We start from the raw sequence: 17,989 nt of genomic DNA on the forward strand, positions 1-17,989 counted from the left end.
AAACAGCCCATATTGAATTCCAGAGATCCTTTTAGTAAAAATGAATAGTGTTCGTAGGACATTACTGTGAATGGGAAAAAACAGAGGATTGTGACGCTGATGCTTTGTTGGAGTCTCTATGAAAAGGGCATCACCCTCCTGGATCTATATACATATTATTGGGCCGCCCATATACATGTGGTAAATGACTGCTTGAATTCCACAAGAGGATCCCATAGCCCAGGCAGATAGAAGGGTTATGGAGCCAAAAGGATATCTACAGCATTGGATGGTGGAATGACCCAAACGAATAGGCAAACTCACACTACAATAGTTATCAGAACATGGCAAGAACCACTGGATGATTGGGAAGGCTCACACTGTGGGACTCCGTATTGCTGCCCGATTTATATAAACTGGAAGGTTTCAAACAGTGGGGCCACTTGGGAACATCTGAACTGGAGGTGTATTGGTCATGGGCAGAATATTAGCCTTGAGGAGCTCCAGTACAGGTGAAACAATTCATTGACCAAATAAAAGATCTATTTAGAAAAAGTCCAGGGAGAGACACACTGGAATTTAGGGTGTTGTCAGCTCAGGTTCGCAGGCATACTGTCTCACAAATTTACAGCAGACTCATTAACAATAGCTCTATTGGGCTCACAGAGAATGGGAGCAGGAGCCGGAGGGACTTAATGATATGGATTGGGTGGAGGCATGCAAGCATCCAGAGAGGTACCATTCAGGGCTGGGTTCAGGCTGGGCCAGTTCCCAATACTCCATTGGGTATACTATATAAGAACCTTACTGCGCAAAGTTAAGAAAACTGCTAATGATAAATGTCTCAGGGGGTGTGGTGATGCCAATACTCTCTTTTCTTACACTGTGGGGATGCCCGAGAATTCAGCACTTTTAGCTGGGGTTTAACCAAAAGATGGAGAGTACTATGGCTTACAAATGTGAGATGTCATTATTGGGCATGCAAATTAACTGAGTCAACCACAATACAGTTAGATATTCGGTAATCTGGTGAAGTTGAAGGGCACAGGACATGTGATAAGACACTGATGAAATGGGAACACCCCACACCTTGCACAACTGAATAGAAATATGGGCTGGTGGAGGAAATATTGCATATTGTGAGTGGGTGCTTGCAGAAGTTTGTGAAAGTGTGGAGCACCCGGAGAGAGTTCTGTGAAAAAGCTGGAAATGGTTAATACGAACTGGAGTTCTCTCAGAATTGATAACTCAATAAATGGTTGATCCAGCCGGAAGGAGTGGGGAATTGGATGAATGAATAGAGGGGGGCTTTGAGGAAGAAAAGGCGGTTGGGAGAAGGAGTATGGATTTATGGTAATATGGCATGACACTTAAAGGTCTTCTATGTATGAGATTTGTTCTTAGTTTTTGAAATGTTTGTCTTTTGTACTTTCAAGACCGACAACTAGATTTAAAAAAAGAAAGAAAAACGGGGTAAAATAGTAGAGATTATAGATGCATTAGGTAAAATGTTTTAGATTATAAAGCCAGGTCTGTAGGAACAGTCAATAGTAGGGGGTTTCTGGGCCGTTCAATGTGTTGGAAAGCTCGTTAGCCATTTTTGTGCTATGGCCACAACACTCCTGCACACCATTTCAATGAGTAAGAACTCCCTTTTATCACATGTTTCACTCAAGGTAACTGCCTGATTTAGGAGGTGCAGGGACTTAAGAAATACAAATTACAGGGTGGCACAATAGATAACAGTTAATAAATTGAATGTCTAGTCAGTGCTCAACTTTTAGAAGGTAAAACCAAAAAAACTTTAGTAGGAAGGACACTTAAAACATGATCTAGAAAGAAAACTAGAACGTCCTAGTGTGTTCAGGGCCAAAGATACCAACCGTTATGCCTTTATAGCTCCCTAGTACTAGGTGCTAGATTCACAGACAGAGCCAGTCTGGCCATAGCAGGCATCAGGCATTTCTCTGGGAGGCAGGAAAAGTGGGGGCTGGCTTGGCAGCTGCAGGGGCCTGTTTTGGAGCAATACTGCAATATCGGCCCCAGTAACAAAAGCCGCAGTGCACCCTGCTGCAACCCCAAGCCCACCGGTTGGGGGCTGGCCCAACAAAACTGCCAAGTCTGCTTTGAGTTCCCAGTCCAGCCCGGTTTACAGTAAACATTGAACCATAGTACTACTCTTAACTATTGGAGTTTCCCCGAGTGGACTTGGGTGAGTTCGGAAGAATTCAGGTTTTGAGGCTCTATCTATTGAGCTGTCCCACAGAAGAGACTATTTAGCAACTATTGCTTTGAAATACCTGAACCCTTAAACGAATGGAAGTGACTTGAGGACAACAATTTACCTCAGGAATGTAAAAAACATCACAGCCCAAAATCCGCCAATGGAAGAAAGCAAGAACCAACCGTATGTGGAAACCTTTTTGGGTGCTTCCAGCTATCCTTTAGGTGGACTCATTTGGTGGCCCAATGCCGTTTAAGCAAAGTAGTTAGAAATAGCAGTGTGGGGGTGTTGCACCACCCCTCAGTAGGGAAAACACCGGCTACAAATGCCTTTTAAATTTATTGTTTTGAAACATCTGTGTTCCAAGCATTAACTAGCATAGCCAACGGTCAAGCAAGCAACCAATAAACATAAAATAGCCTTTTCTGATAAACTACTGATGGTACTGAGGTGCAAAACTGCAAGATTGGTCAAGTGTTTTAGACAAAAGTAATGTTGCTGTGATCCAACAAATCAGCACAGAAGCTTTAATTTGGGGCGAACCGTCTCTAAGGCTAAATAACATTCTGGAAGGGGCATCACTTGCATCTCTTATTTCATTTTCAAACTACATGTAGCAGTACAAAAAGAAATCTATTTTTTTATGAGAATTTATCATTCAAACAGATAGAACAGTTCAATTTTCACTAAGATGAAGTCTCTTGTAAGTGAGGGTTTTGTGGAGCAGTCATCAGTGACAACAGGACCAACAATGGAGGAGGTGGAGGGCGGCAGTTATGCAAAAGACTAAAGAATAAGTTCACACATGTGGTCAGAAGCTATTTTTCAATGACTCCAAAAGCTATCAAAGATTTCGTGGAATAGCTCTTCAGACCCAAAACTCACAGCTCTAAAATGGCATCCTTGCAATTCGAATAATCAAAGGTGACCACCTAAGGATTTCACCACAGACTTGGGAATAACCCAAGACAAGTAAGTGTCTAAAGAAAGTATTCTTCAAATCGACATGAGTTCTCTCAGCCAGCTTGACAGTCATTGCAAGTGAATATTTCTTCCTTCAAAAATGTATAGTCATCATCTTGAACCACCCAAAAATGTTTTGCTTTGGTTGGGTTATTTCCAGCTTTTAAAGTTTCACAATGAACCCTTTCAAGGAGTTTTATGGAAGAATTGGATTATCACTCTCTTGGATTATACTTGGTCTCAGCCATGCAAATAGTTTATTTTCTTAGATATCTAATCCCTTTCACCCAAGAAAGTATTAGGCTGATTCCATCATCGGCATCTAGTGCTTTATAAACCCCTGATCAGATAGAAATAAATCATCTAACATAAGAGCCCAACCATTCCCACAATGAAGCAGACCATCGACTAAAAATATCCTAGGGAACAGAGCACAAAAATGAATTTCATTTCTACTGTATGATTTTGCCAATGTCTATGCATTGTCAAGCGTAATACTCTGAACTATTCTGTGTATTATCAAGAACAAAGATCTTAGTGAACAAATCGGTATACACTCATTAACAGAGCAGCAATCTATATGAGCATTAGTCATCAGTGACAGTGAGTGAGTCTGAACATAATCCAGAGTAGAGCTTAATGCGAGTTGGGATGTCAACAGGATGTAAGCTTTAAGTGACAAGGGCATTTTTGAATCTAAGGTCTAGGTGTCCATATGTTTTTGGACTATACGTGCAAGCAAAAGCTCTGAGTAACCCTAGGCATTACCAGGAACAGATAGCTGCTACATTTTGGATATCAGGGGGTTGAGCTCTGAGTGACTGCATATCATCAAGGACAAGAGCTTTGTACATTTTACGGAGTATTAATAACAACAAAACTTTGGGTGATTGCTTTATAAAGATTAGTACTACAAATTCGATGTATTCTTAAGACAGAACGAAGAAAAAACCTTTAGAATGTTATCCTTTCAAGCTGTAGAATCTTGCTGAGTTAATTAAAAAAACACTCTTATATGGACTGCCTATCTTCAAAGTTAATATTTCTTTCTTACCACTACAAAAGATGATCTGGTGTGTATTTTTATTTCAGAACATAACTATGATGAATGCAGTCTTTGTATGCTCAAAGTCAATAGCCAATGACTTTGCTACAATGAGGGTCATTGTTGCATGGAACAATATTTTGAATGACATTGTATTGTACAACCATAGCATGTTTTTTAAATGTTGCATAATGTTCCTAGTGAGTATTATTTTCCTCCCACAGTGCTGTTACCCGATGTTTACGTTTAACAACTTTCTGCTGTTACACAAGCTCTCTTTTTGTCCATCTAACGTTCCAACAGATTATAAGTTTCTGATGGGCGTATTGAAGCATTTGATGCTGCATCTACTTGAAAGCATGAGATCAGTTCATCGTGAGGTCACAATCTGACTTCATTAAAAGTCTAGCTCTCAATGAGTCTATGCATTATCAAGAATAGAAGCATGGGGGAATAAACAAACGGTTGTTATTAAAAGAGCTCTTTGATTGTTTTGTGTATTAACAGGTGATCATTTTTAGAGTGTAGATGAGATTTACCAAGATCTTAACATTGAAACACCTCGGGTATAATCAAGAATATATATTGCATAGCTGCGAACTAAAACAGAGTTCCCGAGTGAATATATGCTGAGTATTTAGCGTTCCAACTAGAGACACATTACGATCTGTTCCTTTAGCTAGTTGAAACGTATGTTTTGAGGGAAATCTGCTGAGAGGCCCATTGTATCCAACTTTAAAATATCATGTTAGGAAAGAGATGCGGTGAAAAGTGAAAAGTGACCACAAGATCCTTGTGACCAACTTAGCATTGCAACAACGAAGATCTGGCAACCATGGAGCAAATGCTAGCTGTTCTAAAGCTTGTTTTCACAAATAGCCATAGAGTATCAAGATGGTAAGATGACAACTATGTCTATATGGCACAATGTGTAGCCAATGGTGGTGGAAGCAGAATTTAGCACAAAGCCATGGGATGTGTTTTATATAGTGCGAACTTGACCTGAAGTTATCAGAGCACTTTACATGAGCCCCAGTTGCATTACATACACATTCATTTTTTTTTGGTTAGGTACGGGGAGACTAAGTGATTTGCCCAGAATCACAGGATGTTGAGCATCCCTTGCTGAGACTTGAACCCACTTCCCCAGCTTTGAAGTCTACCACTCCAGCCATTAGGCTTCATCCTCTCCCTGTGCTTCACACGGTTCAGACATTTGTGTGACTGATTGATAACAGCTCATCTCGGCCTTCTGCTGTTCACCCTTGGTGATCTCAAGTTTAACTAATAAGCATAAATGTCAGTCATTTTATAGCTGATGAGAGTTTCGGAAACTATTATTAAACAGACCACAGAGGCTCTGAAATCAGCCCTGATGGTAAAATAGACTTGGTGGCAACACACAGAATACAAGTACCTAATCGGGTGAAAAAAGCAGGTTCAGCAAAGAGAATGGAATGCACTGAAATCAGCAGCCTTGGACAAGAAAAGTAAATGTTTTTGGGAAATTGCAGCATGGGGACACTTGGGAGATAGAACTGCCTTGAGGAGCACATGAGAGCTAGTAGATAGGTAAGGCATTTTGGTTATTTGTATTCATCACCTAGTTGGTTCCCTCAGTTTTGTGGTGAAAATGATTAAGGATCCGCTCAAAAACCCAATAATGCTCCAACAGATTTATTTCAAGCAAATATGAGTACCTGGGCCCTGGAACTTGCATCAGCATGTAATGCCATTTTCTGCTATGGCTTTGTCATGGACTGCCTGAAGCACTGCTATAATTAAACCTCTCTACAAAAAAAGGTCTTTGCTTGGATTCTTCAAACTATCTCCTGATCTCTCTGCTTAAGGAGGCAGAAAAATCGATCGTAAGATTTTGGCAAACAGGAGTCGGTAGGTAGGAACAATATTGTGTGCAATGCACAGGTTTGGTTTAGGAAAGGAAAAGTCGAGATGTGATTTTCAACAATATTTGATTTTCTCTAAGATGGCGGGGGATACGAATTGCATGGCTTTGTCCAGTGGCGCCTGCACAAGCAGACAACAGCAAAGGTTAAAATGAGAGATGAGCGTGTCACTGAAGTATTCAGAAGACCCTCTGGGGTCTGACAAGGTAAAGTCCTCTCCATTCTTCAGCTTATGTTTCTAGCTAGCAGGTATCCAGAAGGATAGTCTGAATCTTGACATGCCCATCCAGGGAAGAGAAATAAGTGCTATCCTTTTGTACGTAGATTCTGTATTACTGCAACGTATTGAGATATCAAGTCATCATAGATTGAGGCGGTTTGAACAGTACTATACAGAAACGAACTTGGTGATTCACATTGGTAAAACCAAGTACTTGGGGGAACAAATTCAAAATACACACAAACTTTCTATCTCCATAAATTGAGTTTTACTCGAGAGCATAAACTTTTTTGACTAGCTGGGTATCCGGCTAGACCAAAATCTATCCTGGAACTAGCAAAGGATAAAAGCAGAGTGCAGTCTAAGACAAAACACTGGTGTGGTTTTAAGTTGCAAAAATAACTTGAAGGTGATTTAATAAGCGCAGTCATTTAGCATTACAGAGCAAAGGTTCTTGCCACCTCAGGCAGAAGTATGGGTGTGCACTAAAACTAATGACATTCTAAGACATGAGAATTGTTTTGAGAAGAAACCATACTAGTAGCATTAAGATGCGAACTCGGTATGAACTGCATTTTAGGTATAAATGCTTTACGTCTTGTCATGCTGTGGGTCAGGTCACTTCTTAATACTCTAGCTGAAACATACAGAAAGTTCACCATGCTGTTACCAGCATGGAACACTTAAGGAGGTGTAAAGGGTTAGTGCCTACCGGAAAACCCTACAATATATATGGGCAGAATGGCTGCAAGCTGGGGTTTCGTTCCATGTTTCAGTGTTTTATGCTGAAACTCGCCATAAGGCGAAATTTTCTTTTTTGGTTCGAATTTAAACTTTTTCTTTTAGTTTGTTTTTGTATATAAGGTGTTTTTTCTTTTGATATGCTTCTATGCATTGTGTGGCTTTTTAGCCAAAACAATTGAGTGGGGGTGGAAGGATGAGTGGGGGGTGTGAATGGATGACTGGGGGTGGATGGATAGATGGTTGGTGAGGGATGAGTTATGTCGGCTATATATGGTAATGTGGAAAAGTGAAGACAAAGACATTTTCACAAATGATAGGGCACCTGAAATTCCAAACCTCGATAACTATAACTGATAATACCATAAGTTTTGTTGGCAAGTTAGGGGACCTTCCATGAAAAATTAACTGTTTTCTTTCTGTTCTTTCCAGGATTTTTTGGAGAAGGCCAATCTGCAACACTACAACATTAAGGGAATATTTCATTAGTGTTCCAGAAGAAGCTTCGGAGTTTTATCCCGTTTATGAGAATCTGTGCTCCAAAATGCACCATGTGGCTGTTTTTTCACATTTTGTTAGGGTGAAATTTCTGCCCCTCCATCTAGGAAATTGGCCCCATGTTCACTTCACATAATCAGTGTAACATGGCACTGGTACTTATGCCCCACCACATTCAAAGTCCACTCCACACCACTGGAGATATACTGTACTGGCTTGATCTGCAACATGCACAGATAATAACCATTTTATGATAGGCAGAGTAAACGTTTTTGGAAGAAGTCCAGTACAGAGTGAGAAGATGAATTCTTATGCAAAGCCAGGACGAGCTATGCAGTAGAGAAAGCTCACTGGGCAAATTACAATTGTAAACCCAAGGCCAAGTAACTGACAAAGCTAGTGCAATATAAACACACACACGACATGTTAGCCACTCTCCTGCTCATCACTATCAACTACTTCTGTGAAGCTCCCCCATAATACTGCAGCAAGAGAATATTGTCTTTATTGTTCCCTTCTATCATTAATAGCCGATAGTCATAATGCTGTGTAGTACATATTCATTTCAGCATGTCTGAGTTTCAATAAAATTAAACAAGAGGAGCTAAAGTCTTATGTAGCATTCTAATACAGTTGTATTTCTGTTTCTAAAGTGTTTAATAAAGTTTGCACAAACTATTGATTCTTGGTTTCACTGATCTTCAATGTGCTAAATGGTTCCTTTAGCTAAGCAGAGGCAGTCATAGTCTGCCAAATTATAAAAGGTTATTCAAAGTTAAAAAAAGGTTTTCCCCACGAGAAGACATAAGAGACAGCAATCAAGTTTTTCAAATTTTCATATAGTGGAGAGATTGACAAGGCGGCTGTATAAAATCAGCCATCATGCAGAAAGAAACAGACCTCTGTTACTGCACTGCATGACAGCCATGATAGGACATGGAGCAAGTGTGTTGAAATAGCTGAAGATCTGGCTGTGGGCTGCTGGCAACTTCAAAACAAATTTTAACAGGGACCAGAGAGAGCAGAGTACACAGCTGTGGATCACATCTGAAAATCTTGAATTTGTCAATCTCAGTTAGTAAAGACCGTCAAACTGTGGCAGAGAAATTCTTCATAACTCTGGTCTACCAACTCCGCAGTGCACAGCCTAGAATCCCCTCGGCTTAACGCTACAGCTACGGGCACTCAACTTACACTGGACAGAAGATGAAGTGGTCTGAGAAGGCTCGGATTCAGAGTGGCTCTTTGAGATTGCATTGTCCGAGCACTTGGCCGCTGAATTGATGGAAAGAAACACAATATATGAGCAAACAAAGATGAAGATGTAGAGCACGACCAGGATCTTCAGGAGGACCTGGCAGATGGAGCAGTCACTGGGACACAGCAAAGATGGCGACCAGCAAGATGAAGAGGAGGAAGAAATGGAAGAGAAGGAGGAAGACAAGCAGGAGGAGCGGTGAGTACAGCAGAAACTCCCTGAGGCGCACTCGCTTTGGAAGGCTGTAAAGAGGCATGCGGGTGTGAGGAAGGAAAGAACAAAAGAACTGAGAATGGCATGTAAACAATATACAGCAAATCGAGAACAGATCTGAAATAAACAAAAAGTCATTAACTTGGTAAGAAATGCAGTGCGATTTAGGAGGGGATGAGCAGAGGGGGTGTGAAGGAAAGTATGCAAAAATGTCTGTTCAGATGCCAGAGCACAGAATGCCCAGTACATTTCCTGACAGCTCACTGCCAATGCTCCGAATAAATTCCAGATTTGGTGCCAGACCTCAGAGTCTTTTTTTTTATGTCAAGAAATCTCAGACAATGTGGTCCTCCAGGCACATAGAGCCCTGGTAAGTCTGAGGCAAAATGACGCTGCAACTTCATGGCATTTTGATGCATTGAGAAATGAGACTCCTGGCATACCCAGAAGCATTAGTGTTTAGAATTCCGCCATTTGGCAGCACTTCTACACAAATATTATCTCACCGCTCACATGCAAAATTCAGTCAAGGGATGAAAGACTTTGATTAACTTGTTTTTTTTAACCCCACATGAAATGTAGTTGTGTACGTTTATACACTTGCTTTATGATTATCTGAAAAAAACGAATGCTCAATTTTTTTTACCAACCTTCCTATAATGTTATATGGAACTGACAGCTAAACTACACTAATTCGGGTTTTTTTTTCTAGAGGAAACTACAAGCAGTTGTTGCTTTAGAACAGACTCCTCCGGCTGACTCTGATCAGAGGCAAGACACAGCTGCAAGGGCTACTTTCTAATTTGCTCTTTACATTCTGATGAGACTTTTGACAGTTGTGTATAGAATTTTCACAATGGAACATGAACTTAATGAGCAGGATGCTACACTTTCCTTTTGATAACAAGCAGGTGTGTTTATTCCTTTGCCCTGCCTTACACTAAATCATGGTATGATTGCAATATGTAATAGGGAAACTAGCCCAAGCAAAATACATCTTGAAATCCTCCTTATATAAAACTAATAAGGTTCCCTGTCCACAGGTATTGCATGGGGCTTTCAAGTGAGGCTCAAGGACCCTCTCGTTGAAATGATAATCTGGCACACATAGGAGCAAGAAATGGCCATTAATGGCCGGGATGCTTCAGCAACTGAATGTTGAAGAGACCTCAACATCTATTTCCATCTTCTCACCCATGCTATCGTCCCTCATCAAACATTCAAAACGCAATTTAAAATGATGTTTCAACCTTTGTTCAGATGCTTTCACTTGTGAGAGTTCTTGGATCATCACCAGAGCACTTTGGCCAGGAACATCCGATCCCGGAGTACCTGCTCTGTCCTGGGACAAGATGTACGTTGTTTCGAAGGATCCTGGCCTCATGTCTCAGAAGAAGGATGAGATTCATCTTACACTCCTATATCTGAACTTGAAGGCTTGCTTTGCATAAACTAACCTTTTTGCATGTAAATGGGAATCTTGCAGGGAGGTCGGCTTCGAAGCACCCCCGCCTCCCCCTATTCTTAATGCATAAACATGCATGGTATAGGCTGGCCGCTAAATAATCAAAATTAAAAAAAACATACACTACAAACAAAAAACCAAAAAATAGGCATCTGTAAAAAATGAGGTGCTGGTATTTTTCCAGTCCACAGGAGCTTGGGAAGCGAGAAATAAAGCGAGCTTAGGAAGCGAAAAGAGTGAACAAGGTGCAACAATGAGTGGGGTGACTCATTTTCTGACCGCACTGCTAATCCCCATGCTACAGAAATCACGTGCTTTATAAAGGGTCAGGCATGATATCTCCACAGTGGAACCCAAGGCTCCTATTTGCTAGTTAAAGATGTGAGCCAGAAGTAGAATCACTTTAAGAGGGCAATGTAACTGGAGAGGTTTACTGGTCTGAGATAAACACCCAGAGAAGTTTTGTGTTGCTCGACATATTGTTACAGTTATTCTCTGGAATATGGAAAACTCGAGGCACATGGACAGTTTTGTTGATTGTCCTGCCACTACTATACTGCCAACCAGTGCCAAGGCTTCAGATCTGTGACATGAATGGCATGGTACCAAGGACAAGAAGTCAAACAATGTTCAAGGAGGTGGTGCAGGGTAAGAACTTAGATAAAGTTTACCAGATTGCACTAAACGGTTGCTTAGTTTTCAAATAAATAATTAAATGTTAAAAAACAAGAGCAGTTTTCTGAGGAACCTGTTGCCCTGATCTACAAACATATTACGTAATTTGGCAAATATTGGAAAACTATTGTGATATCGGTATACTAGAAATAAAGTTGGACACTTCTACACGATTACGCCTGTGACACACCCAGGGAGGTATCACAATGAGAAAAGCGATCAATACAGACATGGAGGCTCTTGAAAGACCAATAGCTAATCTCAAAAGGCGAGATGGCGGCAATGGAAAGCATCTACAGCAGGGTCTGGTGGTTTAGTGGACTAATGCATCCACTGCAGGGGCCTGTGTTTGACCTCATGGTCACAGGTTCAAATCCCAGCAGGTCCACTCAGCCTTTCATCCATTTGAGGTCGATAAAATGAGTACCATAGTGTTGGGTAACAGTAAACATCTCTTATTCAGCGCCTTGAGACCCCTGGGTGATAAGTGCGCTTTACAAATACATGTGTTATGTTATGATACAATAGCCTCTTGCTATTCTATGCATTCTCCCTACAGTCTAGATGTTTCCTGGTGCTCAGCCAGTGGCTGGAATGTGGAATGTGAGAGTGTTTGTGCTTAGCCCTATTCACTCCAACTGTCCACTCATTCATCTACGTGAATTGCACTGAAACTGCTCGTGTTTGAAAGAAGCACTGGTGCGGAGCGAACTGGTGGCAAGGAGCAGCTGAACTCAGGAAGCAAGTACCTGCAGAGAGAGGTGGGATTGATGCACTGGAAGTGCCAATTTTAAATGTGTGCCTATCACTGCAGGGATTAATTAATAATGCTGCATTGAATTGATTTTCACAGTGCCATGCAAAATGTTGCCTACCAAAATTACCAAACTTTTTGCCTGTGAATAGTGTGCTGAAGTTTCAAAGCCATGCTACATTTTAGCGATGTATGATTTGAGGTTGAATGCTAGAGTCACATGTTAGTGTCTTGACACTAGTTTCCCGGTCATGTTTATTATGTAGAAGGAGGAGAGTGCGTTAAGTGATATTTTATTGATGTGAGGTTAGTCTTTTTGTCCATATGTGGGACTGTTTTTGACCATCCTTCCTAGGGGGTTTAGGATGTAGGGGCAACATGTTAAGCCCGGAGGGTAGAGGTACCATCATTCCGAAGGGATTTAGGATGAAGAGACTATGTTTAACCCAATGTTTTAAGGGGGGTGTTTTATTCCCCAATTATATAGGTCAATCCTTCCTAAGAAGTTAAGGATGTGAGGGCAGTGTGTTAGGCCCAATGTTAAGGGGGTACGTTGTTACACCCAAATGCAATAGAGGGTAGGTAAAAACCCAGTCCTGTTTAATTGTATGGTGATGGAGGTATATGGTTACAACCCCAATAAACTAGATTGTGGAAGAAGATCCAGTCCTGTTTGAGGGTTGTGTTGTGGAAGCGAACAGGTAGTAATCGTTCCCTGATTAATGTACAGATACGTTTTGAATTATCTGTACACTTGTGTTGGATATTTGTGGGACGTATTGATTGCCTGTGGATTTTACCATCATACATCCCTTTGGAGCATTCAAGTCATGCAGAGAATGTTTGATTAACCTTTTCTGTTTATTTAGTTGGGGTGGTATTTATAGTACTGTTGGACGTTTTGTGGAGTTTGCTTTCCCTCGTCCTGCTGAATGTTCTATAGTTTTCATAAGGGGGAGATGTGGTGTGGCTTCTTGCTATATTATGTAACCTTGATGTTCCCTGCTGCTCGGCCAGTGAGTGAGGTCATTGTATGGTTGGAATGTTGAGTGTTTGTGCTTGGATGATCTGACAGTTTGAGTGAATAGGGCTGAACAGCAGGATGCTGCTCCTGGTCTGGAGAGACTTTATCTGTAATCTACAACTAAGCTTTAAACCATATGTTATGTTATGTTAAAAGGATTGGTTACCGCGCACGGACACCAGTCGGTTTCATGGCGCTCATAACATACGAGTGTACATCCTTGATTATAACACAGATCATCTATGTTCTCTGTATAGTTGAAAAAGGTGCACCAATATGCCTCAGGATTCTTATTGAGAGTTGGAATTGCTAATGACCTCAATGGCCTACTTAGTGCCAGGGATGGGTGTCTTAAGTTTAGACTCCATTAAACAGTTCTTTCAGCTTACAAGCATAACAGTCCCCATAGGATGTTTCTGGACGAGGAATAGAGGAACAAAGATTGATCAAAACAGCTTACTGGGGAGAAGAAAAGTAACAATCTATTGTTTGACCTGCAGAGTCAACAAAGGAAACAGAAATACATTTATTTTCTCACTCATCTAACGTGGCAACAACATATCCGTTCCCTGGCAGAAGAATCCTAAAACATTTTTTTTCTAAAAGTAATAACACTTTTTCAAAGGTCAGAGATAATGGAAGTATATTGTGTCTGCAACAAGCAGAAGAAAATTCTGCAAAAGCAGAGGGTATCATTTTGTCGAGCAACAGCGTCATCTCAGCCAAAATCAGGCCGTCTAAAGGCCCCCCTCACTTTACAACTCCTACAACTGTAGCTGGGGCCATCAATTCCACCGACACAGTCACCAAAAGCCCAATCCTCTATTCAACACTGCTGTTACAGGCACCCCCCTTACCCTTCATATCTAATCCCCAAAGTTCTCTTTACTTTTGTTAAACCCAATTTGTCCCCTTTCTTTTATGCAGAAGAAATGTCCAGGAGTGTTAGCTGTTTACATGTTTAAGATATTGTATTAGCATCAATCTGGTCTCAAATTATTAGCTGATGCAATTGCTTTTCTATCCTTGAAAACGAATAAAAAGGTGTATTACGAAATCAGGTCATCAAAAGAAAGACTGTTATGCACACCAGTAGTACTAAAGTGAGAGAGAAGACCCTGCAGACTAAAAGGTGGCACAACTTTTCTAAGAGGAGAAGGTGAGGCAGAAGTAGGTAATAATGAAAAGAACCAACAGAGTACTAAGACAATAACAAAGACCATTTCCAAATCATTAAGAGTCATTTCAAGAATAGACTGTGAGAACATGTTAAGTGGTGCCAGATAATAAGAGCAATGAATAAAAGATTAAGTGGTGAGTGAAAAACTAAAAACCTTTAATTAGTATTGATACTTGTTTAGTGGTTATAATAAGGCAGTGAGCTCACTCTAGCTAGATTTATGGTGAAGAAGCAATGAACACTGGTGGGCCAGTGGAATCATTACCATCGCATGGAATTTAGGATAGCTGTTCATTCTCAGGAGACCGGATATCCAGCACTTTAGCACTCAAACTTGATTTCAATAGCTGTCAACTCACACACAATCCATGCCACTCCTTCCTCAACTGGGATACATCCTTCCCTAAATCCTGCTGCTCCACTTCTTCCTGATGCCAGGCAGGCCATCTCAGGGTACTTAGCAGGGCAGTGCACAAATTACAGCCACTTGAGCACAGATAAAGATGTGAGGGTTGTATTCACTATAACTATTTGAGATCCACCTAACTTCAACACTGATCTCCATATACCTTCTACCATATCTTAACCACCCACCAAGTTTTCATTCCACCGAGAATGTCAGACCACCCATTATTCATGTAATTCTGGGGCCCAAAACCTCTTAAGAGGATTTCAAGAAACCACCCTCACCCCATCCTTTAATAAGGTTCTGAGCTTGATCTCCTCAATCAGGCGGTGAGTCAGATTACTTGCTGCCATTTACATCTAGGGCACTGTTAGGTGAGACATTTCTGATCATTCATAGAAAATGGTTTTTAAAAAGTTTGTACGAAAAGCAAAGGAAAACGCAGTAACACAAGCTGTACCTCAGAGTGCAGATCATCTGAAAGGGCAAGAGATCCAAAGTGACATGTCACTTAACAAGAAAAATTGGCACGTCCCGACAGGTCCTAAGCATTGAAAGTTTTCGTCTAGTTTTACATCTGATGCACTCTAATTTTGGGGAAGGTGGAAAACAAGTTCTCATTTTCCCCAGAAGAAAAAAAAAATGTAGCCAGGTTTAGCTGAAGTTTTAGGGCATTATTTGCAATATTTAAATTGTTACTTAGATAGGTATCTATTAGAGTGTATTACTGCCCTAAGAAAAGCAATAGTGGCTTGACAAAGGCTTCTGCTCGAAAAGATTCTATTCAATACAAGACTCAGATTATATAGAAGAGGTATTGTGATGGTGGTAACTTGCTCTTACATTAAACCCCATATGCTTATGGTCAATTGGTCTACTTGCTTTCCAAATGATTTCACCTCTCTCAGTGGAGGCCCGTATTAGCATTTCACTGAGGATAGCAATGGAAGGTGTCAAATATTGATAACAGGTACACATGAAATTCACTGTAGTGGTGGCCACAAGGTTGTTTATTTGGTGATCATTGTTCTTGAGTTATGTGGCTGGCAGCCCTGACAAGTGTCACGCATCTCAGTTTAGAATAACACATTTTTGTAATGTTATCACATCCATCCAGAGACCTACGACTGTCACATTTACAGGCCAGAACAAGGCCGGACTTTACCTACAAAGTTAAGTTTCATGTAAAAGGAGTTTAAAATAATTCATTTAAAAGACATTCCGCCTTTAATAGTGCTCCAATGATCATAGGACGGTAAGGAAGGGTGGAATTCATCAAGGAATTGTCTGAAATTTACTTGAAATGGATTCTTTTTGAAAAATATCACTGACAATTTTTTAAGAAAGGAGAAAACCAGTAGTCAGAGTTTAGTTAGAGCAGGCAGGGCACGGATGTAACAATGGCATCTGAACAGAATTAAATACACATGCAAATATTTTTTACAAATTCAAATGAGGAACTTTGCATGATGAGGGGAAAGTGAACGGAAGCAGAGAAAAATCATAACATTTCAGCGGTGCCAGTGAAAAACATTTCAATTTCCAAACAACTCAGAAACTATCAATCGGCTTCTTTTTCAGTTGTGCAAAATGTAGCCAGAGTGCATCGGAACAGCCCAGATTTTTTTTTCTTTCAACTCAAAGTCATCAGGTGCCTTATTCCAATGAATTCAAAAGATACAACTACCAGGACCAATCAGGCCGTCAAATGAAAGCTCAGGAATGCACACATGATGTCCTGATAGTATAACTCATTGTGGTAACCCAATTGGCCAACACCATATCTTCCTTTGTTGTGGTAACCCAATTGGCCAACACCATATCTTCCTTTGTAAAATATACCATCACATCCTTTCAAAGGTGTAAATCCCGCCTGTGGTGAAGTATATTTTCTGGACATATTAAAGATAAACAAAATACTCTGCTCCTGAACACAGCTATAATCTGTCACCAAGGGCACCTAAAAAGTGCATAAATTCTATGCAAGTCATTTGGCAAGTACCAGTGTCAACATTCTTGCCGCAAAATCTCCTGTGAGCATTCCAAAATGGTGGCATGCATGCAGTAGCCTGGTGGGTGAAAATCAAATTCCCAAAAAGATCCCTGCCCTCAACATTCAAATGTATATTCCATACTATTAAACAGTAAGACTGCATTGATGCATAAGATGGTTGAAACTATCAACCAACAAGGAATACATGCTTGCCAATAGCACTTAACTTCTACAGCTTGCTTTAAACTAGAAGGAATCTAGCAGGGCCTGCAAGATCACTGCACAAGTCCAAATATGTATCTGGCTTCTCCTCTTTACTGTACTTACATCTTCAGACAAATACATGGACATGGACAACGCCAAAAATGGCACTCTCATTTTAGGGACAAGACTAAAAAAAATCCTGCCACCAACATTCCATTACAGAACTAATTCCTGCTTTTTGTTTTGAGCTTAGATGCTTTAATATAAAGTAGATCCTCCCGACTCAAGTTATTTGTAAAGAATAGGTACCACCAAAACACAGCTAACAGTGCACTACTTTATTTAACTTTCCGTCTTTGACCATACCTCGCACATCTTCATCTTCAATTGTCGTGTTGACGCTCTCTGTGGATTCCTGTCAAGAAGGAAACATGAAAATGAAACCTAAAGGAAGGCAACTGGTACAAGTCATACATGCTCTGAACAACATCATGGTAAGTTGGTGGTCATACTGCCCACCAGGTGAATGTTTAATTCTCATGCCAAAGGATTCAGAAATATTGAGATTACCCAATGTCAAAGCAAAACGCACCACTAAAATTCCATGAAAAACAGTTCAGTCCAACATACGGCTTTAATTCGACATGCAAAAATGGAATAATATCAACTGGCCTCAAAAATGTATAGAGTGGAAGCCACAACAGTAACCATTTTAAACTGCTGAAGATATGGAACATCTATGCACGTATGGGAAAGCAAAGCCTGATGGGCGCGATGGAAGTGATTGCAACAGGACCTAAATCTCATTATAGCCCAAACAACAGCTTAGTTTAGATAAAGCCACAGTGGTGAAACGTGTTAATGATGGTTGATATATCTCAATGTAAAACGGCAGGATTCTGATTAGAAAAGTCACTTTATAAAAGGGTGCAGAAAAACGTTTCCTATGTCAAAAAACAAACCTCTCCACAGAATGACAAAGTTTCATTAGCAAGTACATGGAAATACACAGATTGTTTACTGGTAATCAACATTTTTACTTGTCATACTCTTCCTTGTCTGTACCTGTGAGGTGATTCCACCTACAGGATAGGAACACTACCGTAACTATTGAAATGCGAGTCTCCTCTATCTGGCCCTAGAGTGAAGCTAACCAGGTTGACAGACTTGGCAACCTCCGTGCTTGATCTACAGCCAGATCGCCACACTCAGGTTAAGGTTGGAGCAAAGAATATTAGAA

General features: G+C 40.6%; 1 protein-coding gene across 17 annotated transcripts in view; it reads right to left on the minus strand.

Annotated features, from left to right (window-relative positions):
• Positions 1-17,989, minus strand: part of CAMK2D (calcium/calmodulin dependent protein kinase II delta) — an 805,387-nt gene that overhangs the window by 129,895 nt on the left and 657,503 nt on the right. For 9 of the 17 annotated variants that reach the window (XM_078676751.1, XM_078676747.1, XM_078676744.1 and 6 more), the window contains 2 exons: positions 17,116-17,164; positions 8,772-8,852 (listed from right to left, as the gene is read on the minus strand). In XM_078676751.1, coding sequence (XP_078532877.1) covers positions 8,772-8,852; positions 17,116-17,164 — 130 coding nt within the window. The remainder of the gene's footprint in view (positions 1-8,771; positions 8,853-17,115; positions 17,165-17,989) is intronic. The other 8 variants (XM_078676756.1, XM_078676753.1, XM_078676749.1 and 5 more) reach the window with 1 other exon arrangement.

Source organism: Lissotriton helveticus, chromosome 2_1, assembly GCF_964261635.1.
Source record: "Lissotriton helveticus chromosome 2_1, aLisHel1.1, whole genome shotgun sequence".
Classification (NCBI taxonomy): domain Eukaryota; kingdom Metazoa; phylum Chordata; class Amphibia; order Caudata; family Salamandridae; genus Lissotriton; species Lissotriton helveticus.